Genomic DNA, 27145 nt, shown 5'->3' with positions numbered 1-27145 from the left:
CTTTCATTTAGGTACAGGGTCCCCTTATTCTATAACTACGCGTGTAATTCAAAGTCACGCCCCTCCCAATCCTCCCCTGTCCCTCCCATTTCTGCACCCTATTTTCCGACTAGCACATAAATGTTAATTGAATCTGATTAGTGCCAATAATTGCTTCTAATTAGCTCATTCAATTAAAATGCATGTTCAAATTGGGCACGTGCATTTTTATTGCTTTTTATAGAATTAGGAGATAATGTATTGTCAGAAGCCAGAGGGTGTGCAGAAGCTCAATGTGGAGCCTCATTTACTTTTTTATGCTTATGTTTATTCAGGAGTTTGACTAATCTCCAACTCATGGACAACCCAAATCTAAGTGATTTACAAAAAAAAAAAAAAAGTAGAAAAACAAAGAAAGGAATGCCAAAATAAAATAGGACAGATTACAAACACTAAAGAACACATCATATCTAACCTGACCACTAATAAAAACAGGAGAATTATTAAAACAGAAAATACACATACTAAGGACTGAAAGCTTAGCTAAAAACAGGACTGTGTGAAAATCATATTTCTTCTATGAACAGTTATAAGTACGAGTTCACAAAAGCTGACTAAAGTATCTGTTGGTTGCCTAAGGGTGGGGTGTCTAGAAAGTGGGCGGTTCTGGTGCTCCTGCTGGCTATCATCAGTGGACAGATGTTAATAATTAAGGCAGTACAAAAGGTCAGCCCTGGAGTCTGATAGAGAGGGAAGTCCTATGCTGGCTGCAAGAGCTAAAGGGAACCGCAGAGTAAAACCCTGGAGTACAGATGAAGCTAAGCCAGCCTGACTAGGGAGATCACAACACAAGACAACAGGAACCAGGGGGGGCTGCAGAACTCCCTGTCATATATCAGATTTAGATAGAGTGTGAATAAGGATTCCCTGCATAGTAACAAGGACAGCACTGTGCTGGAAGGAATCCCGGCTATTCCTGAAGTAAGGTCAGCCTGCCTTGGTAAGTGTGGTCTATTTTTGTGTCAATCAGTAATTGTTGTTTTGATAACTTAAAAAAAAAAAAAAAGACTAGAATTGCACCCTTTGAACCTGACTGAAATAAGCTGATATTCAGAATCATTATATTTACCTGCGTAAGTGGGTGTTTTTTAAATCTAAAAAAACACTCCAAAACCATATAGATACATTTGGCTCTTTTATATAGTGATCTAAGCAAAACAATGGTTTATATATAATAGCATACAATATGGAAATACAGGACTATGACGTATTTCAGGACCATAAATGATTATTCAAGAATAATTTTTCAAAAACAATTATTCAAAAATTTATTTAAAAAAAAATGGGGAGGAAAAGACCTCATAACGACGAGAATTAACAATTGTATGCTATTATACATATACCATTGTTTTGCTTAGATCACTCTATTTGTAAATGGTATTTTGATCCCCTTTTTTTATTGTGAAACTTTTATATATAGGACTGACAGATGTATCAGTGTGGGAGAGGGGCATGATTGAGTCTGGTGAGGATGGCAAAAACAATTATATGTCCTGCAGATTTATCTGTCAGAGTTCAATGGATAAATAGCAAGTTTAACATTACATGTTTAGCCTAAACATTTAAAGTGCAGATTTTCAAAGCCAGCACTTACATGAATAGGGGGCGAATGCTGTAATCTAGGCACCCATGTTAGTGCCCCTTGCACGTGTAAATGTATAGAATCCTACCACTTAGTGTAAAAGTGCTAGTAGGTCGCCTACCATATCTCCCACATCACCCATCCCTACCAATCCATCCATTCTATCACTACCCCCTATCGTCTATCTCTACCGACCCATCCGTGCTATTCCTATGTTATATTTAATTCCTTACTTTATCTAACAAAATTCTTTATAACCTAATACTATGTAAGCTGCATTGAACCTGCTTTTAGTGGGAAAGTGCGGGATACAAATGTATTAAATAAGCTCTATTTTACAAGGCGCATGCAAGTGACATAGAGGGGCATAATCGAACGCGAACGCCCATTTGTAAAAACGTCCATCTCCGAGAACGGGTCCGTGAGGGGGCGGGCCGAACTGTATTTTCGAAAAAAATGGACGTCTATCTTTTTTTTCGAAAATACATTGGATTAGGGCGTTTTTTGAGCTGGGCGTTTTTGTTTTTTAGCGATAATCGAAACCGAAGCGTCCCAGCTCAAAAACGACCAAATCCAAGGCATTTGGTCGTGGGAGGGGCCAGCATTCGTAGTGCACTGGTCCCCCTGAGATGCCTCTATGCCAGCCTCAAATATCATACCTAGCTCCATGACAGTAGTATGCAGGTCCCCAGAGCAATTTTACTTTAGTTGGTGCTGCGCGGGACCCATGCAGAGAGGAAAAATCAGAAGAAAAAACAAACAAACAAGCAAGCAAGTGCAGTCAGGGACGTCCAAATTAAAAGATAGTAAAAGGGGGAATTGAACCAGCAACCTTTTGATTACAAGCTCAGTGCTCTAGCCAGTGCACCACTGATTAGACGTCCTTCCCTTTCCATTAAGTCTCTCCAAGTTTCTGTCAGCCAATCACAGCTCATTTAGCTGACATCTGTGTCAGCTAAACAGCGGTGATTGGCTGACAGAAACTTGGAGGGACTTAATGGAAAGGGAAGGACATCTAACCACCTGAATAATGTGGTTCACTGGCTAGAGCACTGAGCTTGTAATCAGGAGGTTGCTGGTTCGATTCCCCCTTTTACTATCCTGGTAATTTAGATGTCCCTGACTGCACTTGCTTGTTTTTTTTTTTTTTCTTCCGATTTTTCCTCTCTGCATGGGTCCCGCACAGCACTAACTAAACTAAAATTACTTCGGGGACCTGCATACTGCTGTCATGGAGCTGGGGATGACATTTGAGGCTGGCTTACAAGTTGGGAAAAAAGTGTTTAACATTCGGTTTTTTTTGGTGGGAGGGGGTTAGTGACCACTGGGGGAGTCAGGGGAGGTCATCCCCGGTTCCCTTCGGTGGTCATCTGGTCATTTAGGGCACTTTTTTGGGACCTGTTCGTGAAAAAAACGGGTCCAACAAAAGTGACCTAAATTCTCTCTGAAAACGCCTTTCTTTTTTCCATTATCGGCCGAGCACGCACATCTCTGCTCAGCCGATAACCACGCCTCAGTCCCGCCTTCACCACGCCTCCGACACGCCCCCGTCAACTTTATGCGTTCCCGCGACGGAGTGCAGTTGGAAACGCCCAAAATCGGCTTTCGATTATACCGATTTGGGCACCCACAAGAGAAAGACGTCCATCTCCCGATTTAGGTCGGAATTTGGACGTTTTTCTCTTTCGAAAATAAGCCTCATAGTGTATAAATGCAAAGGGTGTATGCATGAACAGGACTCCTACTTACGCTTGTTACAGAATTGCTGTCAATTACATGTGTCCTTGCCACATTTACACAACTGTAGTTATGCCAGGTCTATGGCTGGTGTTATTGTGTGGTGCATAGATGTCAGGTTATGCTAGTATTCTATAACAGAATCTTGATGCCCGGATGTTAGAGTAGACCCTCACCGTGCGGCATTGGGGCACCTAAATGGAGGTGTCCACTTACAGTATTGACCCCCATAGTGTTGCTGAAAATAAACCTAACTTCAAACGGTTACATTACATGTTTAAACAGTGGCTTTGCTGCTGAGTATATACTCCAGAGTTGTTCTTTAGTACCTGAATTAGGGAGACATGTCACATCAATGTTTTAGGATAAAATCAGTCAGGCTTTTAGGATATTCATGGTGAAATTGCATGAGATACATTTGCATACAATATCTCCATTGAAGGCAAATCTATCTCATTGACAATTTCAAGATTACAGTGCTCATTGTGAGTATCCTGAAAACTTGACTGGCTGGGTGCATACCAAGGACTGGTTTAAGAATTCCTGCTATAGATTAATATGTTTTTCTGTAAAAACATAATGGGGGTGTGCTATGCATTGTGTACACACCAGACTCATAGAAAGATGATGGCAGATAAAGATCATATGGCCTATCCAGTGTGCCCATCCGTGCCCTCTGTTATCCCTATGTACTTGTTCCAAGCTTTCTTGATTTCAGATACAGATTAATCTCCACCACTTCCATCGGGAGACTACTCCACACATTCTTCACCCTTTCTGTGAAATATTTCCTTTGGTTACTCCTGAGTCTATCCCCTTTTACCTTCATTCTATACCCCCTTATTCCAGAACTTTCTTTCTGTTGAAAGAAACTCACCTTTGTATTTATGCTATAGAGGTATTTAAATGTCTCTATCATATCGCCCTTCTCTCAAAGTATACATATGGAGATCTTTGTCTCCATAAGAACATAAGCATTGCCATAGTGGGACAGACTGAAGGTCCTCCAAGCCCAGTGTCTTTTTTCAAATAGTGGCCAATCCCGGCCACAAATACTTAGCAAGATCTCAAAAGAGTAAAACAGATTTTATGCTGCTTATTCTAGAAATAAGCCGTGGATTTTCCCAAGTCCATCTTAATAATGGCTTATAGACTTTTCTTTTAGGAGATTATCCAAACCTTTTTTTAAACCTGCTAAGTTAACTGCTTTTACCACATTCTCTGGCAACGAATTCCAGAGTTTAATTAACACCTTGAGTGAAGAAATATTGTCTCTGATTTGATTTAAATTTACTAATTAGTAGCTTCATTGCATACCCCCTAGTCCTTTTATTTTTGGAAGAGTAAACAAGTGATTCACATCTACCAATTCCACTCCTCAGTATTTTATAGACCTCTGTCATATCTCCCCTCAACTGTCTCTTCTCCAAGCTGAAGAGCCCTAACCACTGTAGCCTTTCCTCATAAGGAAATCATCCTATCTCCTTTATTATTTTTGTCTCCCTTCTGTGCACCTTTTCTAATTCTGCTATCTTTTTTGAGATGCAGTGACCAGAATTGCACACAATATTCAAGGTGTGGTCGGACCATGGAGTGATATAAAGACATTGTACAATGTTTTCAGTTTTATTATCTATTCTTTTCCTAATAATTCCTAACATTCTATTTGCTTTCTTAGCTGCCACTGCACACTGAGCAGAGGGTTTCAACATATCAACTGGATCTTTTTTTCTGGGCAGTGACTCCTAGTGTGGAACTTTGCATCAGGTAGCTGTAGTTTGGGTTTCTGTTTCTTACATGCATCACTGCACTTGCTGACATTGAGGGGTCCTTGTACAAAGCAGTGGTAAAAACTGGCCTACAGTAATTTGGACGCATGAAATTGGTGCGCATTGGGTCATTTTTTACCGCAGCTGAGAAAAAGGGCTTGTCATAATGAGGGTAGTAAATGGCTGTCCGCTAAAATTAAAAGTAGTGCATGGTTATTTACTGCCTGCGCACTTACTGCCACCCATTGACCTAGTGGTAAAGGCTCACACACTACTCGTAAGGTAAACAGGTACTGCTCGCCACTGTGGGCTTGCTGCCGATTACCACCAGGAACACTCCCCCCCCCTCCCCAGTAGAAATTAGAAAATATTTTCTACCACAGGAAACAGCGCACACCAACTTTGAAACTACTGGAGGGCGCCAGCGCTACACCTGCAATAGGATCAATTTGTTGTGCGCTATCTGTGCTTTAGTCCTACCGCTGCTTAGTAAAAGGGCCCCTAAGGGTCTTATTCTATAAAGGTTATGCTCCTAAATTTACACTCCTAAATAAGGAGCATAAATTTAGGAGTGTAACCTTTATAGAATAAGGCCCTAAGTGTCATCTGTCATTTGGATGCCCAATTTCCCAGTCTCGTAAGCTGCTCTTGCAACTTTTCACAGTCCTCTTGTGATTTAACAACTTTGTTCAAACATTTTTTTATTGTTGAACAAGTACCACAAACCATGTATAACAACAATACGACTTCTCATATAAAAAGTAGCAACTGTCACCATTTTTTACAATGTTAACAGGTTAACCTAGCCCAATTTTGAGTACCCCATGCCATCCTTCTGCTCTCCAGCACCCCCCCCCCCCCAATAACATATAACTGGAAGTTACAAATTCTTTCCTCTCCAGTGTGATTTAACAACTTTGAATAATTTTGTGTCATCGGCAAATTTAATTACCTTACTAGTTATTCCCAACTCTAGATCATTTATGAATATGTAAGCCACACTGAACCCGCAAAAAGGTGGGAAAATGTGGGATACAAATGCAATAAATAAATAATAATATGTTAAAAAGCAATGGTCCCAGCACAGACCCCTAGGGAACCCTACTATCTACCATTCTCCATTGAGAATACTGACCATTTAACTCTACTTTCTGTTTTCTATCTTTTAACCAGTTCTTAATCCACAGTAGGACATTACCTCGTATCCCATGACTTTCTGATTTCCTTGGGAGTCGTTCATGAAGTACTTTGTCAAATTCCTTTTGAAACTCCAGATACACAATATCAACTGTCTCACCTTTATCCTCATATTTATTCACCCCCTCAAAGAAATGTAGTAGATTGATGAGTTTTATGATGAACACCACTGTCCATTTTAGTAGCCGCCCTCTGTACCAACTCCAACCTGTTTATTATATCTTTTTGAAACTGTGGTCTCCAGAACGTTATGTAGTAAGTGTTGGATTTATACTTGCAGAAATTCACATATTTGTTCTTAGAAAGGAATCCTCTTTGCATCAAAATTTTATTAGTATATTGAGGTTCAAAGTAGTCTTACATAGTTACGTGGAGGGGCATTTTTGATATGACGTCCAAGTCCGACTTTGGACGTTTTGCATAAAACGTGCAAAATCCAAATAGGAAAGAAGGTCATTTTCAAAAAAGAAAAAGGTCTATCTCCCCCCCCCCCCCCCCCCCCCCCCCCCCCGGAAATACTGTTTTGAATAAGGTTTATTGCTCTGGACATTGTTTTTTTGGTCCATTTAAAAAGAAAAATAAATTAATAAGTGCAAAACATAGAGATTCATGTCATTGGGATGTATCGGGAGCCAGCATTTTTAGTAGACTAGTCCCACAGAAATCCCAGGAGAGCACTGCGGTACCCTACAGGGCACTTCTGTCACTTTATAAAAATGCTCCAAAACTCATCTGAAACCTACTACCCACACTGTTCACTACCATAGCCCTTATGGGTGAAGGGGGCACTTATATATGGGTACAGTAAGGTTTTGGTGACTTTGGGAGGGGCCACAGTTTCCACCACATGACAGGTAGAGGGGGATAGGGACCTGAGTCCCCCACTCCAATTTGCACTCCATCAACCACTATACTACTCCAGGGACCTGCATGCTGCTCTAATAGACCTGACTTTAATATCTGAGGCTGTCATAGAGGCTGGTAAGTCATACTTGTATTAATATTTTTGGCAGGTGAAGGGGGTCAGTGACCATTGGGGGTCACCCCTTATTCCCTCCAGTGGTCATCTGGTCATTTAGGGCACCTATTTGTGTCATTCGTTATAAAAAAAGGTTTTGCTCAGAATATCTTAGTTTTAGTCCTGGATAGTTTTGTTTTTTATTCCATTGTGGCTGAAAAATGTCCAAGTCTTAGGAATGCCCAAATCCTGCTCTTAACATGCTCCCGACACGCCCCCTTGAGATTAGGACACTCTGCAGAAGAACAGCATAGAAAAATGTCTGAAAAGTAGGTTTCGAAAATACGAATTTGGACGTTTTTGTGAGAAAAAAACATCCTCATGCTGCTTTATGATATGTCACTTTTCTCTTTCGAAAATGAGCCCCATAGTAACATATGTGCTTTGAAAATGAGCACCAAAATGTACCAAGAGAGACTTTGCTTACTTAAAGCCAGATTGGGCCTACCCTTGGGTGGGAAATTGTGGGATATAAGTGCTGTAAATAAATAATTGCACCTAACTTTTATAAGAGCACTAGTAAAAAAGCCCTGTTTCTGATGCAAATGAAACGGGGGGGGGGGGGGGGGGGGGCTAGCAATGTTTTCTTCTGTGTGCATGTGGGAGTGTGTGTGTCCCTGCCCTCTGGCCTCTTTCCCCTCCCCCCTCTGAGTCCTTCACTGTTACAGAGCCAGTGATTTGATTTCGTGCTCTGCTGTTTTCCTTCACTGACTGTGTTACAGAGAGGGCGGGGCAGACACTCATAGGGAAACCGGATATCTCGCCCCCTTCACACTTCCGGCTGGAGGCTTCATAGAACGTTGGTTTTGCCTTTTATATAGAGAGATATTAATTTTTTTCAGTACAGTACAAGTCATTTTGTGTATTGTGCAGTTTTCAAATTACTGGTTCATTGCGGATAACAGCAAGAAAAACCACTTAAACATTGAAAATTATTGTAATCTTGACATTGTCATTGAAAATGATAAATTTCTCAACCATATTAGGAGTACACAGTAGTCACTTGATTTAAATTAATGGAAGCTAATAGTTTACTCAAATAATTAATTGTCATACTTTAGCATCATGTCCACAGTAAGTATGAACATGTGGTAGACAAGATGTAAATATTTTTCATCCTTCCAGAAGAGTTTTGATTGGATCATCATATGTAATAATTTCAATCTTAGAAATCAAGTCAGCACAAGTGGATAAGTGGTGCTGAAAGGGCAGCATGTTTTTTAGTGTAATACTTTTGCATTGTATTCCAAATGTTGACATTAGAACCCTCAGCTATTAAAGAAAACCAAACAAAAACATTGAACAGTACAATTTGTTTAAATTGGAAGTTTGTTTTTAAACTCTTTTAGAATACTACAGTTACATTAGATTGGTGCTATATTATTCAGGATGTTACTTTAAACATTTGTGTTAACTTTTTTTTTTTTTAATATATATTACTTGCAAGGTTCTAATTATTAAGATCACTACAGGACTATAGACTGGTGGTCCCATCAATAGCAAAAGGACACTGAGAATCCACATATTAATGTGCTTTTTTTTTTTTTTTTTTTTTGCTCTAGTGTTATGGAATAAAATTCCAGTATCATTTAGAGTGTGAGGCAAATTTGAAAAACATTTAAGACCTTATTAGAGACTTACTTTTTCATTTAAGCTTTTGGAGAACAGGTGGCCAGGGAAGGGTTCATTAGCATTTCTGCGTGGTATATGTAGATTATAACCGTGGATTTTCTTTTGTTAGATATGTATGAGTTAAGTGTGTGCCGTAACACAGGATTTTACCGAGCTCAAAACCCAGATCTAACATGACACCTTGAAGGGGCGTTCCCTAGTTTTCCCTATTCAGGCAGTGCACAAATGTTGACGTTACTGTGCGGCATTATGCAGAGTTAATACAGAGGCACTTATCACCTCCTATTTAAGAGGTGGTAAGTAGAGAATGACACGGGGATGGGGACCCGTAGTAACCACGGTGGCAGGGATGGGGACAAGTCTGTGAGGACAGGGACAAACTTTGTCCCCATGTCACTTTCTACTTTGAAGCCTGTTAATCAACTGGACTGTTGTTTATGTTTGATGCAGACGACAATATTTTTTTTTCTATTTGTAATTTAAACACAACAGTTACACAGCATATTCCTTTTTCTACTTTAATAAAAAGATTTAAATATAAAATCATAAGTGTTTGAAGTGTTCGAGGCTTCTGCAGATGAGAACAGAACCCACGGGGATGAGGACAGAACCTGTGGGGGCGGAGACTGGGCCGGTGGGGACGGAGACAGAACCCACGGGGACAGATTTTATCCCCGTGTCATTCTCTAGTGGTAAGTGTACCTCCGTTAACAGTATGTTATCCAGTTAGTGTGTGGTAAGTGCAGCATGGTGCCTGGATAATGCTTCCACACTCATTCCCCACCCATATCATACTCCTGACAGAAAAATAATAATAATAAAAAAGTTATATTAATATCCATGGTTTAATATGTGGAAACAGGCAAACTACTGCAAAACCTGTTTCTGTACATTAACCACACGTTAAATGCTTAATGCACATTAGTAAAAGGGCCCCATAGGGCTAGATTCAGTAAATGACACCTAAAAATTCGGTGTTGAAAAAACCCTGCTTAAGTGATATTCTGTAAGCAGTGCCTAAAGTTTGACCTGGTTTATAGAATAGCGCTTCAGGGTTAGACTCTCGTGTTAATTTAGGCATGACCATTTCCACCAACGAAAACGTGGTGCAAATGCCCACATCCTAAATTTACTCAAGGAGCACTCTTATTCTGTAATTACATGTGTAACTCAAAACCAGGCCCCCGAAATGCTCATGACGTCCCCTTTCTGCACCCTTTTTTTTTCAGGCAGCATGTAAATTTTAGTCACAGATCCTAAACCTAACTTTACACATGTAGCACCCAATTAAATCTAATTAGTGCCAATAAGCTTTTGACAGAGTTCCTCATGAGAGATTCCTGAGGGAATTAAAATGTCGTGGGATAGAAAGCAATGTCTTTCTGTGGATTAGGAATTGGTTATTGGGCAAAAAATAGAGGGCAGGTTTATATTTCAATGTTTTTATTGATGACATAATACAAAGGCAATAAACCATATAAATATAAACTTAAACAGCACGGTAATAACCTCTCATGTAACAGGGTTAAAGATAGTGCAACACAGCCATCAGATTTGTGGTTTAACAACTTTTTCCCCCCCATCCCCCCCTTCTCAAATTGTTATGCTTCTATAGCTACATAATGATATTAGCATATATCAACCAGAAACTTCCTTGTAACAGAAGGTAACACCATGGTACATATTGAAACACGGGTAATATAAACAATAGGAAATCCTAATTAACAAGACCAAAACTTGTCTTTAATCTTTCTAACCCAAAGCTCTTCCTGAGCCCATACGCCATGCGCCCTCGCTGCCCATTTTCAAGTCCTTACTCAAGGCCCATCTCTTCTCCCTTGCTTTTGGTGCTAACCACCTTCCCATTCCTGATACCTACACTGACTACATAGTTTTTACCTTTAGATTGTAAGCTCTGTTGAGCAGGGACTGTCCTTCCCCATGTTTAAACTTGTACAGCGCTGCGTAACCCTGGCAGCGCTATAGAAATGCTAAGTAGTAGTAGTAGTTCTTCTTCCCTATCTCCCAAAACCTCCCCCTCCCCTCCCCGAGCATTGCTCAAATTCAAATTCTCTTCACTGGTTCCAAGGAAGTCTATTCAAGATATGACTTCTCGCCTTAGGCGATATAGTGTTTATGTATGCCCCCCATATTGCTAGGAACCTCCGCAGAGGGCAGGTTTAAATGGCCATTTTTCTCAATGGAGGAGGATGAATATGGAGTGCCAGAGGGATCTCTACTGGTACCGGTGCTATTTAATGTGTTTATAAATGATCTGAAAATCAGAATGACAAGTGAGGTGATTAAATTTGCAGATGACACTAACATTAACATTAGCATCTTGACTTGTATCTCGCTACCACCTTTCAGTTCTAAGCAGATCACAGATACCAAGAAAACCAAAACAATCCTCTGGGAATTACATAAACCAATTAAAAAAATTGCACCTCAAGCCTGTAATACAAATTTCTTGAAGAAAAATGCTTTGACCTTTTCTTCTAAATAAAAGATAGGATTGAGAAAATAAAAACATTCCAGCAATATCCTTCCTCTAGCAGTTTGAACAGCCAAAGATTTTTTGAAGAACATTAGTCGCCTTTACTGAAGGATAGGTGAAAAAATTTGCACTATCACATCTCTTAATTCTGGAGGAAGCTGCAAAGCAATAAAATAGGAAAGAAGGTAACTAGGAACCAAACCATATACAATTTTTAAAAAGAAAATAAGCATTTAAAAAGAACTCTGGTTTCAATTCGTACCCAGTGAAGTCTGACATCAAATGAGGAAACACTGTCATATTAGTTTTGCATAGTCTGAAGTGTCTTTAATAACCCCTTTGTGCAACCCATATACACTGAATTGCAATAGTCAAGATATGACAGTAATTCAAAGTTGTCAAAACACATGCGGGTTGTGAAAAATTGCAGGAAGACATTAGGAAACTGGAGGCATCCTAATGGCAGATGAAATTTAATATGGAGAAATGCAAAGTGATGCACATTGGGAAGAATAATCCAAATCATAGTTACTTGATGCTAGGGTCCATGTTAGGAGTCAGCACTCAAGAAAAATATCTAGGTGTCATTGTAGACAATACATTGAAATCTTCGTCCAGTGTGCGGTGGTGGCCAAAAAAGCAAACAGGATGCTAGAAATTAATAGGAAAGGGATGCAAAATAAGACCAAGAATATTATTATGCGTCTGTATAGCTCCATGGTGTGGCCCCACCTTGCGTAGTACATTCAAAGATATAGCAGAATTAGAAAAGGTTCAAAGAAGAGAGACCAAAATGATAAGGGGATGGAACTCCTCTCAAATGAGGATAAGATAAAGAGATTAGGCCTCATCAGCTTGGAAAAGATATGGTTGAGGTCTACAAAATCCTGAGTAGAATGGGTAAAAGTGAATCAATTTTTTCACTCTTTTATAAAGTACAAAGACCAGGGGACACTTGATGAAATTGCCGTCATCTACTATGTTACTATGTTATGTTACATGGAAATATTTTTGAAACAAATAGGAGGAAAGAATAGTTAAGCCCTGGAACTCATTGCCAGAGGGTGTGGTAATGACGGTTAGCATATTTGGGTTTAAAAAAGGTTTTACAGGTTCCTGAAGGAAAAGTCCATAGTCTGTGATTGAGATGGACATAGGGGAAGCCGGGCGGTGCATATATTTAGACACCAAGACAGCGCCTATTTGAATCCTAGCTTATAAAGGAAAGTAGGCCCCTACTTCACTTGATTTCTTCACATGGCAGTATATCAAAATGTCAAATAAATACAAATAAAAAATACCTTAACAGCCAGTGTCAGGATTTCTTTTTTACAAAGATAGTACAATGAATTTTCTTTTCCTTCACACTTTCTTTCACGGAAGTGTTTGGTCAATCCTTTTCAAAAGACTGTTTCTCATGATATACTTTTAGTCAAATAGATATATGAATTAAAAAAAAAGATGGATTTAAGGATTAAATAACTGAATATAAGATGGATTTGAAGCCACTGGTTTCACATCATCAAGTTCAGCGAGTGGAGTTGGCACTGCACAGGAGAAGATAATATAGGAGTCTGCCCTATGACAGGTGAAGAAGACACTGTCTACACTGGCTTTATATTCACACCACCGACTGCATAAGAATTTTTGAATATTAACCCATTAGAGGCTGCTGCAGCACAACGCCTTCTCTTTTGAGCAGGGCTGTGGAGTCTGTACACCAAACCTTCAACTCCGACTCCTCTATTTTTTCTACTGTCCGACTCAGACTCCTATTGTTATTAAGCTTTAAGGGGCTCTTTTACTAAGCCACGCAAGTGTTCACGCGCGCCAAAATGGAGTTACCGCCCGGCTACCGCGTGGCTATTGCAGTAATTTCAATTTTGGCGCACATAGGTCATTACTGCATAGTTACCGCTTGAGACTTTACCGCTAGGTCAATGGCTGGCGGTAAGGTCTCATACCCATAATGGACGCGCGCCAATGTTTATTTTGCCACATGTCCATTTTCGGCAAATATTTTAAAAAGGCCTTTTTTTACAGGTGTGCTGAAAAATGGACCAGTGCGTGCCTAAAACCCGCACTTACACTACCACAGGCCGTTTTCAATGCACCTTAGTAAAAGGACCCCTAAATTTTTTGTACTGGATCCAAAGTTCAGATAAATACAATTTATGTTTACCAGTACTTTAGATACAGGATGAATAGGTATTAAGTATAAAATTTACCATATTTTATAACGTAAGTTTTTATTTTGAAGTTGTAGTCAGTCAGTACATTTTTACCAACTCCAGCTCCTTCCAAAATGGCTTCCAACTCCAATTTTGACTTCATAGCCCTGCTATTGAGCACATACCCAGTGCAGACATCTGCTATTTAAAAAAGATTCCTATGAGTGTATAATGTTGGGTGTAGAAATTGTTATATGGCTAAAAATAATCCATCTGAAAAGGGGACAGGATTTGGTGCATTCTGGGGGCTGTGCTAAGTAGGCATGTTCTAGTCAATATCCTGGGGGCTCTGCTACTTAGACATCTACTAGTCAATATCCAGCCTGCAACAGTTAGCATTTTTGTAAATGCTGGCCATTTGAGTCTGATTTATACCCAAATATTCAATATCAAACCATATCTAGCTGCTAGCACTGAATATCTGAGTCACTGGTGGCTGCTGGAAGTTATCAGGTACCTCCGATATCCAGTGCTGGTACCTAGATAAATAGCAGTCCTAACCCCTAGTATGTGTTACAGTATGGGGCTCATTTTCAAAAGTGTCATGAAGCACCATTTGGATGGATTTCTTCTCAAAATGTGCAAATCGGTATTTTCAAAACCTTTTTTGCAGATATTTATATATGCATTTCATCTGCAGTGCATCCAGATCACAACAGGGTGTGTCATGGGTGTTTCGAATGTGGGATTAGGGCGGGCCTAACACTTGTGCATTTTACAGCCATAATGGAACAAAACAAAAACGCCTAAGAGTGAAAACTTCAATTGTTTTGTCTAGACCTGTTTTCAGAACGAGTAAGGCACTACAAATGTGCCCTAAATGACCAGATGACCACTGGAGGGAATCGGGGATGACCCCCACCCCCCAAAAATGTGAATAAAAATAGTACTCATCAGCATCTATGACAGCCTCAGATGTTATAGCCAGGACCATTAGAGCAGCATGCAGGTCCCTGGAGTAGTGTAGTGGTGGTGCACTGCACTGTAGACAGGTGAACCCAGGCCCATACCTCCCTCTACCAGTTACACTTGTGGTGGAAACTGTGAGCCCTCCAGAAACCAACTGTACCCATATATGAGTTTCTTTTTCACCCATAAGGGCTGTTCCATATCATCAAGCTGATCAATCCATAGACTGGTGGGTTGTGTCCATCTACCAGCAGGTGGAGATAGAGAGCAAACTTTTGCCTCCCTATATGTGGTCATGTGCTGCCGGAAACTCCTCAGTATGTTCTCTATCTCAGCAGGTGGTGGTCACACACAGCAGCAGCTCTGGCTAGGCCTCCAAGCCTAATTTTTAGGTTTTGTTGAGTGCCTGGGGTTGAAGGCTCTTTTGAGCAAGTGCAAACCTGGTGGTGCCAGGTCCCTCCTTTTCTCCCCCCTCCCGCTGGCTCCGTTAAAAAAAAAAAAAAAAAAAAAATTTTTGAACGTCTTTAAAGGCGTTTATTTCAACGTTTATTTAAACGTTCATTGCAGCTACTCACTGGGACACCAGGTCGTTGCAGCTCGGAGCGGCAAGCAGGTAATTTTTACCTTTTTATAGCGGGCAGGGGGTTCCCCGATTCTTCTCCTCGTGGCATATGGCGTCGGAGGGCGAGGGCGCAAAGGGTCGCTCCCCGGATCGCTTGAGCGCTTCTAGAGGGGATGCGGGGGTCTTAAAGCCTGATTCGCCCTTGTTGGGTGACAGTTTCGTGACCGATGAATGTCCCGGTCCTTCCTCCGGCGTGGCGGTTTTTCCCGCCATAAATGCCCATCCCCCGCTCCTCGCCTCCGCCATCTTGGCCGGCCACGCGGCTCGGACGGCTTCTTCGTGGGCCGCCCTTGAGGTTGGAGACATGCCATGAACGCCCTTAATTTGGGCGACGGCACAAAAGCGGCTAAAGTTAAGCGCCGTTCTTCCCGCGCGGCTCCTTCGCGGAGTGTCGCGCCGGACGCCATTTTGGATGCGCAGCATGTCTCTCCCCCGCTCTTGCGAGCGCCGGTTGAGGGTGCGGCTAGGGCTGTGGCCCAGGCTGCGGAAGTGCACAGTCTGGGGGGTTTCTCCCCCGAGTTTGTTTTGCTGCTGCATCAGGCCTTCCTCATGCAAAACGCTGCCCCTGCTCCCTCGTCTGGTAAAGAGGTTGAGGTTCCCAGAGGTAAACGCCCTCGGGTTGATTCCCAGGCCTTGGAGGACTTTGTCTCCTCCGATGTAGATGAGGGCAGCGTGTCTGAGGTCTCCCAACGGTCCTTTGCGGATTCCTTGGAGGAGACGGATCCCCGCTCGGATGGAGCGGATGACCCCTCTGCAGCGCGGCTTTTTGGCCCAGAGGATTTGCCCAACCTGTTGATACAGGCCATGGACACTTTGAAGATTTTCTCTCCGGAGGACGTCTCTCCCTCAGCCCCTGTTGGCTCTGCCATTATGCTGGGGACGAAGCGCCCGCCTAGAACCTTCCACGTGCATGATGCCATGCACACCTTAATTTCGGCTCAATGGGATGTCCCGGAAGCGAGCCTTAAAGTGGCTAGGGCTATGTCCCGCCTCTATCCTTTGGCTGTGAGTGAACGTGAGGCCTATCTGTGGCCTACCGTGGATTCTTTAATCACTGCGGTGACTAAGAAAACGGCGTTGCCGGTGGAAGGTGGCATGGCCCTAAAGGACGCCCAAGACAGAAGATTGGAGGCGGCCTTAAGGTCGTCCTTTGAGGCGGCTGCTTTAAGTTTGCAGGCCTCAGTTTGCGGCTCCTATGTGGCCAGGGCGTGCCTGACTATGGTGCAGCGGGCTTCCCCCTCGGATCCTTCCTTGAGGGCTGATTGGCCGGCCCTGGAATCGGGCTTAGCCTATTTGGCAGACTTGCTGTATGATGTCTTGAGGGCCTCAGCTAAAGGCATGGCTCAGACAATCTCTGCGCGGCGGTGGCTTTGGCTGAAACATTGGTCTGCTGACCACGCCTCTAAATCCCGCCTGGCTAGATTGCCTTTTAAAGGCAAGCTGCTCTTTGGGGTCGAGCTGGACAAAATCGTGACCGATCTCGGCACGTCTAAGGGCAAGAAATTACCAGAGGTCAGGGCTCGGGCTAGTACTCGTCCCGGTACCTACAGAGGACGGTTGCAGGAAGCCCGTCGGTACCGCCCGGGCAAGTCAGGTTCCTCTGCCCCCTCTTCCTTCAAGAGGAATTTCTCCCCCAAGCAGCATTCCTTTCGCAGAGACCGCCGTCCCGGAGGTGCTCCCTCCGGTCCTTCCCCAGGGTCTCGTACCCAATGACGGGACCTTGGTCCACGCCCCAGTGCAGATTGGAGGACGGCTGTCCTCGTTTCTGGGCGAGTGGACCACAATAACTTCAGACGCGTGGGTGCTGGAAGTCATCAGAGACGGCTACAAGCTAGAGTTCTGCCAACCCTTAAGAGACGGGTTTGTACTCTCTCCCTGCAAGTCTCCGGTCAAAGCTGTGGCAGTGCAGCAGACCTTGGGCAATCTGATCCGCCTGGGCGCGGTCGTTCCGGTGCCAGAAAGTCAGCTTGGCAAGGGACGTTACTCCATTTACTTTGTGGTACCAAAGAAAGGAGGTTCTGTCCGGCCTATCCTCGACCTCAAAGGGGTCAATCGGGCCTTGAAAGTGCGGCACTTTCGCATGGAGACTCTCCGCTCTGTTATAGCGGCAGTGAAGGCAGGAGAGTTCTTGGCCTCCTTGGACATCAAGGAAGCGTACCTGCATATTCCCATCTGGCCTCCTCATCAACGCTTTCTGCGTTTTGCAGTCCTGGAACGACACTTCCAGTTCAGAGCCCTCCCATTCGGGTTGGCTACTGCTCCGCGGACCTTTTCCAAAGTAATGGTGGTCATCGCGGCCTTCCTACGAAAGGAAGGGGTACAAGTCCATCCTTATCTGGACGACTGGTTGATCCGAGCCCCCTCTTATGCAGAGTGCGACAAAGCTGTGGACCGGGTAGTTGCTCTTTTGAGCTCCCTGGGATGGATCATCAACTGGGAGAAGAGCCAGCTGCGCCCGACTCAGTCCCTGGAGTACCTGGGAGTTCGATTCGACACCCAAGTGGGCAGAGTGTTCCTGCCAGACAATCGAATTGTCAAACTTCAGGCTCAGGTGGACCAGTTCCTAGTAGCCTTTCCTCTTCGGGCTTGGGACTATGTGCAGCTGTTGGGCTCTATGACGGCCACGATGGAAGTAGTGCCCTGGGCCAGGGCTCATATGAGACCACTTCAACACTCTTTGCTGCAGCGCTGGACTCCGATGTCGGAGGATTATGCTGTGCGCCTTCCCTTGGACCCAGCAGTGCGCAAGGCGCTGAGCTGGTGGATGCAGACAGACAAGTTGTCTGCGGGAATGCCTCTGGTGACCCCAGAGTGGATTGTCGTCACGACGGACGCCTCTTTGTCGGGCTGGGGAGCCCACTGCTTGGGAAGGACAGCGCAGGGGCTCTGGTCTCCTGCAGAGGCAAAGTGGTCTATCAACCTCCTGGAACTCAGAGCCATTCGGTTGGCGCTTTTGGAGTTCATCCCGGTACTGGTGTTGAAGCCTGTACGGGTCCTGTCGGACAATGCCACGGCTGTGGCCTATGTCAACCGCCAGGGAGGTACCAAGAGCGCCCCTCTAGCCAAGGAGGCTATGAATCTTTGCCAGTGGGCGGAAGCGAACCTGGAGCAGCTTTCAGCGGCCCACATTGCCGGAGTCATGAATGTCAAGGCGGACTTTCTCAGTCGCCATACCTTGGAGCCCGGAGAGTGGCAGCTATCTGCTCAGGCGTTCTTGGACATCACGAAGCGCTGGGGCCAGCCGAGCCTAGATCTGATGGCGTCATCGGCCAATTGCCAAGTGCCGCGCTTTTTCAGCAGAGGACGGGACCCTCGATCCCTGGGAGTAGATGCTCTTCTCCAACAGTGGCCGACACAAGAGCTCCTCTATGTGTTCCCGCCCTGGCCCATGTTGGGCAGGGTGCTAGACCGGGTGGCAAAGCATCCCGGCAGGGTAATCCTGGTGGGTCCGGATTGGCCCAGACGTCCCTGGTATGCGGACTTGATCAGGCTCTCAGTCGACGATCCTCTGCGGCTGCCAGTGGAGCAGGGCCTGTTACATCAGGGTCCCTTGGTGATGGAGGATCCCTCCCCCTTTGGTCTTACGGCCTGGCTATTGAGCGGCAGCGTCTGAGGAAGAAGGGCTTCTCAGACAAGGTCATCGCCACTATGCTGAGAGCGAGGAAGCGCTCTACTTCTACTGCTTACGCCAGGGTTTGGCGTATCTTTGCAGCGTGGTGTGAAGCAGGCTCACTTTCTCCCTTCACTGCTCCAATTTCTTCAGTGTTGGCGTTCCTGCAAGAAGGTCTGGAGAAAAGCCTGTCGCTCAGTTCCCTTAAAGTCCAGGTAGCGGCTCTGGCTTGCTTCAGGGGCCGCCTGAAGGGTGCTTCCCTGGCTTCGCAGCCAGATGTGGTGCGCTTTCTCAAGGGAGTTAATCACCTGCGCCCTCCTCTGCACTCAGTGGTGCCTGCGTGGAATCTCAACCTGGTGCTAAGAGCATTGCAGAAGCCGCCGTTTGAACCCTTGTCGAGGGCATCTCTGAAAGACCTGACGTTGAAAGCAGTCTTTTTGGTGGCTATCACTTCAGCCAGAAGAGTTTCCGAGCTCCAGGCGCTCTCATGTCGAGAGCCTTTTCTGCAGTTCACTGAGGCAGGAGTGACTATTTGCACAGTGCCTTCCTTTCTGCCCAAGATTGTTTCTCGCTTCCATGTGAATCAGCAGCTCTGTCTCCCTTCCTTTCGTAGGGAGGACTACCCAGAGGAGTACTCTGCTCTTAAATATCTGGATGTGAGACGAGTCATCATCAGATACTTGGAAGTGACCAATGATTTCCGGAAATCGGATCATCTGTTTGTCCTGTTTGCAGGTCCTCGTAAGGGTCTGCAGGCTGCTAAGCCTACAGTGGCAAGATGGGTCAAGGAAGCCATTGCAGCGGCTTATGTGGCTGCGGGGAAGGTGCCGCCTATCCAGCTGAAGGCTCACTCCACGAGAGCTCTGGCGGCCTCGATGGCAGAGGCCGGATCCGTCTCCTTGGAAGAGATATGCAAGGCGGCAACTTGGGCTTCGGCTCATACATTCTCCAAGCATTACCGTTTGACTGTGGCTGCACGGGCGGAGGCCCGGTTTGGAGCTTCAGTGTTGAGGTCAGGGATTTCAGTGTCCCGCCCTGGGTGAGTACTGCTTCGGTACATCCCACCAGTCTATGGATTGATCAGCTTGATGATATGGAAGGTAAAATTATGTATCATACCTGATAATTTTCTTTCCATTAATCATAGCTGATCAATCCATAGCCCCTCCCAGATATCTGTACTGTTTTTATTCTGGTTGCATTTCAGGTTCAAGTTTAGTCTTCAGTTACTTCAGTAAGACTTCGTGTTCAAGTTTTTTCACTTGGATTCTTCAAGAGTTGAGACGAGTTTGTGTTACAGTGAGCTGCTGCATTCCTCTCCCCTCCGTTTTACGGGGCTGGATTGAGACTTAAAATTCTGCTGGCACTCCCTCCCGCTTCGTGCGGTTGTAGGGCAGCTTTGTACCCCTCCCGCTTCGGCGGTGTTAGGGTCAGTCAGCTCCTCCCGCGGTTGCGGTTGCAGGATAAGCCAGATCCCCCCGCATCGGCGGGTGTGGTGTCCCTCCCCCGCTCCGCGGGGATGAGCTGGACGGATTCCCCTCCCCCACTTGTGTGGGGATGAGCTGGGTTAATTCCCCTCCCCCGTTTCGGCGGTGGTGAGCTGGGCAGAGTGTCCCTTCGTGGGTGTAATTCTCTAAGTGCTGAGTCCTGCGGATGGAGCTTTGATATCGACATACTGAGGAGTTTCCGGCAGCACATGACCACATATAGGGAGGCAAAAGTTTGCTCTCTATCTCCACCTGCTGGTAGATGGACACAACCCACCAGTCTATGGATTGATCAGCTATGATTAATGGAAAGAAAATTATCAGGTATGATACATAATTTTACCTTGTAGTGGTGTACAGTAGGGGTTAGTGGGTTTTGGAGGGCTCACCAGACAAGATAAGGGAGCAATGGTGAGATGTGTACCTGGGAGCATTTATACGAAGTCCATAGCAGTGCCCCCTAGGGTGCCCCATTTCTCTCCTGGGATGTCTGGGGTACCAGTCTGCTGTCCCCTCCTACATTCCAAAGGCTTGATTGTCAACGTTTTTTACTTGTACTTTCTTTTTTTTCCAAAATGGCCTGAAAAGATAAACGCACAGAGCACAAAACCTTGCTACAACTGTATTTTTGGAAAAAAAAAAAGACATTTTGGTGTTTCGAAAATGGTCATGCTTTCTATTTGGATTTGGAACGTTTAGCATAAAATGTCCAAAGTCTGACTTGGTCCTCGTATGCTTCTCCACATGTTTTAAAACTCTTGTGTTTAATAGACAAGAGTGTTTAAAGGGGTCAATCTCCAGTCAAAGAAGGCCTAAAATGGTCCATATTTTTAGGATGAACAAGATATATTAACTAACTGTAACTTAGGCCCAGATGCTCAAAGCTCTGGCGTTGAAGCGAACAGTGCTGGTCCTATACTGCGGGAACAGCACAGAAATACAGTCCTCCAATCCTCAGTGCTAATGGCATTCAAATTATATGCATGAGTAAAATCAAAAGCAAGGAAGAGGAACATGCTTGGCACGTGCGCAGTCGGAGTTTCACAGTAAGCGAGCTCTTGTGCGCATTCACCAGGCAATCCCGAAAACCAAGAACACACCAGTGCTGTTCTTCTGTGCCTTTAAATATAAGCTTTTCAAAACATTTTTTCACTTGAAAAGCTTATGTTTAAGCGTAGAAAACAGGTGCCAGTGTATGCTTTCACTTTCGGGTTTGCTCGAACTCGCGTATATTTGTTTTTCAATACCGGCACTTAGAGGTTTGCATGGGCATCCTTCCATTTCCGAAACAAATCAAAACTGGCAGATTGTAAACAGAGACTCACAAGAAAAGCTCTCTTCAAACCCCCTCCCAATGCCTGTTCAGAGCTGGTGTTATTTTTCCAGCGGTAAGAGCATGGTTTGCTCATGCGCTGTTCTCTGAGCATTGAGAGGGAATAACAAATGGCCTCATTTACATCCGTTTGACTACTTTAAATACAAGTAGTGGCATTTATGGTGTGCATGCTGTTTCTTGGGTTAGAGCCCTCTGAGCATTCTGCGCAGATTAGCACAGGCGCTAGTCCAGTGCTATTTGGCTCTAACATTGGCGTTAAGTTTTGAGCATCAGGCCCTTAGAGAGTTGCTGCAATGCATGCAGATCTCCTGAATATTCATTTTGGAGTCTGAAAAACATATTTAGACTGTAAGAACTGGAAGCCTGATTTTGATTTCTTACTAGAAGTGCATGTCAAGAAAAGTTGCATTGTGATGTATTCCTTTTGCTTGCCTGATCCACCTAGGTGGATGAACACTAACTCCCATTGGTCCACTTCCCACTCTCTTTACACTACCTTTGCTTGCCTGTCATATATAGGAGTGGTGCCCTTCCACAATGGATAAGAAGCAAGCAGATACCACTGTCCAGATGTCAGAACCAGATGCTAATGGCCTCCCCTTAAGAAAGCTGTCCTCAGACTTTCAGAAGACCCACGCAGGTGCCACTGTGTCTTTTCATAACATCTGTTACAGGGTGAAGGTCAGGACAGGTGTCTGCTGCTGTCGGAAAACCACTGAGAAAGACATTTTGTCTGACATCAAGTACGTATTTAAAACTGTCTTCTAAACTTTGGTTTATGATGGGCTACGGGTCAGTAAAGCATTTTGGGAATCCAAAACAAGTGAAAAATGGTGGCTAACTTCTTTTTCTTTATTTTCTTCCATTTCAAACAAAAAATAATACAGTAACAGAGTATAAAATAAATACAAGGTAAACATTGAAAGGAAAAATCTGTCTTCTAATTACTACTAGGCCCTCAATGAAAGGGGAGCATGCTCTACATAATTCTATGCAATCAAAACTAAAGAAACTTAGACATAATTCCCAGTCATTATATTATAATGTGGAGATCAACTCTATCCCTAAGGTGTAGATGTAACAGGAAGTGAAGAGACCATAGGGGTGGTTTGTTTCCCAGCAAGGAAAGTGGTTTATTATTGAGTGTTATTAAAGATATATTTAGAGACTTGCCATTTGACCACACATTTACATGGGTAGTTCAACCAAAATTGAGCTCCATCCCACACTTGGGGGTTCACCAACAACCATCTTGAGTCGGGATCCGTCCGGAAAAGATACTGGATGGACTGCTCTGGGTTCAGAGATGTATCACCGATGAACGATAAGCCCAGCAAATCTTCCCCAGGCTCTTGCATTGCTGGCCCATCTGGAGCCTCTTGACCTGGGATCCTGCAGAGAATATGGTGTCCATCATCCTGGACAAAGGGCTTCTTGCCATTTCTGCAGGGTAAGATTGGCTTTGGCCCTTACACTTCTTCCTCATATTTTAATAAGGAGTACAGAGAAACTCAAACTGCTCTTCTCACATGGCTGCCATCTTGGAGACACCTCCTGGACTAATTTCCTTTTCATATTTTAGTTATTTTGCATACTAAACATGCATGCCAGTGATGCCACGTAGCTTGGTGCTACCTGGCAGTGGAGGATTCAGTTAGATTAGATTAGAATAATTAAATTATTTTTTTTTTATTCTGTATTATCTTGAATATAAGAGGATTCTTATGTTCAGGCCAATATAGTAACACACCCCCCTATGAAACCCCACTTGTCCCCTTATTTCTACTAGAACTGTGACCCTGTGTGGCCTCCCCTTCACCCAGTGTCTTATCCATTTGCAAATGCTATACTTAACCCTTGGTAGCAAATTTGCCTTTTGTGCGGTACCAAATCAAGAACTGTAGTGAAATCTTTCTTCCTTAGCGTATGCAGCAGATGAATCCAGGGACTGGTGGAGATAGAGATTACAAAGCTGAAGGCAGTGATACCAGATGGTCAGCTTCTCCTTCAGTATATCTCTATCTCTAGCAGGTGGTAGACTGTGTCTCTGAGCTCCTGGATTTGTCTCTTGGGCCTACTCCTGGGCCTTTTGGCCAGTTGAGCTTAAGGGGTGTTTGGGCTTGTAGGTATCCAGAAGTACTTAGCTTTCAGAACACTACTAAATAGCAATTATTCTGGACTCGTGTCTAGGGGAGCGTACCTCTTTAGCCCAATGACTAACTAGTTGTTGTAAAAAAGAAACAATGCCACAGATGGAATATATATTATTTATTAAGTAAAGAAATACATATATAAATAGTTCTGAAGCAAAATGCCAAGCAAAATTCAAAATAACTTGCTATAAAAATAGATTATCACCCAAAATATAGATAATGGAATATGATTATCCTAATGGACTAACTAAATGAGTGATTACACAACCAATGACAATACTGATATCTTAATGATCAGCATTAGAAGTTACACCACACGTCTTATACAAAATACCGTTAACAGCTAAATTCATAGACCATAAGTCATGACCTAACCCATCTATCACAGACAAAGCAAAGAACTAATTATCCCCATGACCATAGGTAGTAAATCCTGTTATCTCACCCTGCAGTCTGTGGCAGACTTCCAATGGTAAAGAAGCAGATTCTTCCTCTTAGACTCCAGCTGACGCCGCAGTGAGTCTCTCAGTCCAGGAATAAAGTCCAAGATCGCACAGTCATAAGTAAGGCTGTAAACTGTAGCTGAGCGAACCTTGTGAATTTGTTACAAGGTATGCAGTTCACTGGTGTTTAGGAAAATCAGTCTCTGGCTATTCTCGAGCCTTCTATCCACCTGCAAGTCTTCCGGTCGTCTCCTTTCTTCTTTTTTCTTCAGTCCAAACTTTTGGTATCCAAGGGTCAGATGATACCTGTGGACCAATCACAGATGGTGTAAAAATGTTCAGCCTGCTTCATGGCCACGAAGCGAGCCTTTGTTCTAGCCATGAAACTTATCGAAGGCATGCAAACCTCCCTGTCTGCTCACATACTCCTGGAGCCATGTGTGTCTCTCTTCTCCAATCTTCCCAGGAGATAACGGCTAGTTTGCAACACAGAATATGTCCTTGGATGAAGTCATCTTGCTATGCTCAGCACTAATGTTTCTTTGACAAAGCAGGTTACTGATGCATACAGGCCACAAGCTGTAATCCATATTGTTATAATAATGGCTGTATAGGCCAAGACCAGCAAAGGTGAGATCTCAGGTAAATACTCCTACAGGCTCTGTGCCAATTTTAGGGGCATACCTGGTGGCCTGGGTCCCTGCCTCACCCCGTTGTCCCTTTCCTCCTAGAGTTTGGACTGTAGCCTTCCTCACCGAACCCCCCCCCCCCCCAGTCCAGAACATACCTGTTATCAGCTGTTAAAAAAAGAGTGGTTCGGGACCTAGGTTCTGCAGCTGCAACAGGGCAGCAGGTTGCTAAGAAGAGCCTTGGGGGCAGCATGTAGTGTACTAGAAAGCTAGAAAACCAAGGAGTCCAAGAAGAACACCTGGAAGAAAGGGAAGAAAATTAGAAAAACAGGAAGTGATAAAAGAGCACTAGGAAGAGGCAGCAATAGAAATAATAGGTATAAAATCATCAACATGTGGTGTAGCAAGAGTCATAAGTATTAGCAATGTGTAAGCAATTAACAACAACAGTGCATAAAACACCTTGTGATGTAAGGAGATAATTCAGAAATTAAAATAAAAATTTTGAAGAGTCCATAATGTGTGGTTTTGAAATGTACGCAGCTAGAAATCAGGGTATTCAAAGTCACTTAAAAGTTTATTGATTTGATAGGTAGACAATCCTGGCATCAGAAGAATTGACAGAGGTCAGTGTAGGTTCTGGTATTGTGAAGCAGCAGTTTGTACACAGTTGCAAGGTTGACACAGGCAGGACTTCACGTGGAAGGCATCATGCTGCATCTGGAAGGCTTCCACTTAGAGGTCCTCATAGTTTCCAGCAAGCTAAACAATCCACATAATATTTGCTCAATTCCTTAACAACATGCCATTAACTCAAGTGTTCTCAGATTTCATGCTTTACACTGTTAAAGGTATATGTAAGATAGAATAAAAATCAATGGCCATGCTGGTCTGACCAAAAAGAGGATATCAGAAGTCATATACACGTTACATGTCCCTGTACAAACACTTCTACATAGATTTAGTTTACACATGCATATTTTGAGCTCTCATTACAAATAGAAAGTTGAAGAAGATAGTTTAAGATGCCAGCTGTTTACAATTACCATCAAAAATTGTATATATGTTATGTAGAAATATCCCTCTTGTGTCTGAAATAATATGGTGAAAGAGAAGGCAATTTAAACAAATTGGGGCAAAGTAGGCAGTTGCCTAGAAAGGCACTGTCTTTGTTCTGGAGCAGTATAAAACATTTTCATTCAAGGTACATAAAATATCTTAACTTCTTAATGTAAACATCTAGATTCACTCTTCTTGGGGTACAGAACATATACAGTGCACTCCATTTAAGTGCATGTCGGATAAGCGCATGCTCTGTTTAACTGCATGCCGTACTTCGGTCCCGTTTTTGGCGCCATCAATTTCTATGGGGACAAACGTCGGTTTAGCGCACCACTGATAAGTGCAAGGTTCGCTTATATGCATGGTTTAAGATCGCTCCTCTGCAGGAAAGATGCAGTATATGCGCACGTATGGAATTTGGAAGCCGATTGGTACGTGAAAAAGGGGCGATAAATTTGAAATCTCGGTTATACTGCCACAGGCAGAATAAGCAAAAGAAAGTTGTTAGAATGTACACTGGAGTCGTCGTCGTCATCGCGCAACTGTAAGACTTTAACACTGGCTGAACGAATAGAAGTTCTTAAAAAATTAGAAAACAAACAAGTCAAGCATCTATTGCTAAAGAATATGGTGTCAATCCCAGTTAAATTTCACGTATCTTGAAGCAGAAAGATCAGCTTCTGGAAGACTGGCAAAACAATACAAATCCACACAGGAAACGTAAACGGGCGGGAAAAGCTGAGGATGTAGAAGATGCTCTTCTTCGGTGGTTTTCTCAAGTCAGGAGCAGACAGTTTCCTGTCTGTGGTCCACTGCTTATGGAGAAAGCTAATCAGCTAGCTTGAAAGTCTTGGACTAACTGAATTCAAAGTCACTGTTGGGTGGTTGGAAAGATGGAAGGAGAGGAACAACATAAAATTCAAGAAATAGCATGGTGAAAAACAAGACGCCGATGACTTTGGTGCTGAAAATTGGGTTGTTTCAGTTCTTCCTACCATCTTGAACGAGTTGTACCTTGTGACATTTTCAATGCTGACGAAAACGGTCTCTACTGGTGAGCAATTCCTGATGGAACACTTGCATTCAAACAAGCCGAAACTAGAGGAAGTAAAATGTTGAAGGACCGACTGATGATCCTCCTTTGCTGCAATATGGATGGGAGTGAGAAGTTGGAACCCCTCATCATTGGAAA

General features: G+C 43.7%; 1 protein-coding gene across 7 annotated transcripts in view; it reads left to right on the top strand.

The window, feature by feature from the left end:
• Window positions 1-27145, top strand: part of ABCG2 (ATP binding cassette subfamily G member 2 (Junior blood group)) — a 224180-nt gene that overhangs the window by 104759 nt on the left and 92276 nt on the right. For 5 of the 7 annotated variants that reach the window (XR_003940662.1, XM_030190666.1, XM_030190667.1 and 2 more), the window contains one exon: window positions 22186-22409. Coding sequence is in view for 6 of the 7 variants with exons in the window: in XM_030190666.1 (XP_030046526.1) it covers window positions 22186-22409 (224 nt within the window). In the remaining variant the exon portion in view is untranslated. Of the gene's footprint in view, window positions 1-761; window positions 980-5084; window positions 5126-22185; window positions 22410-27145 lie in introns of those variants that run through there. The other 2 variants (XM_030190669.1, XM_030190670.1) reach the window with 2 other exon arrangements.

This window comes from Microcaecilia unicolor, chromosome 2 (assembly GCF_901765095.1).
Source record: "Microcaecilia unicolor chromosome 2, aMicUni1.1, whole genome shotgun sequence".
In the NCBI taxonomy this organism is placed as follows: domain Eukaryota; kingdom Metazoa; phylum Chordata; class Amphibia; order Gymnophiona; family Siphonopidae; genus Microcaecilia; species Microcaecilia unicolor.
Note: the sequence above shows the minus strand (reverse complement) of the source record. Positions and strands in the feature narration are given on the sequence as shown.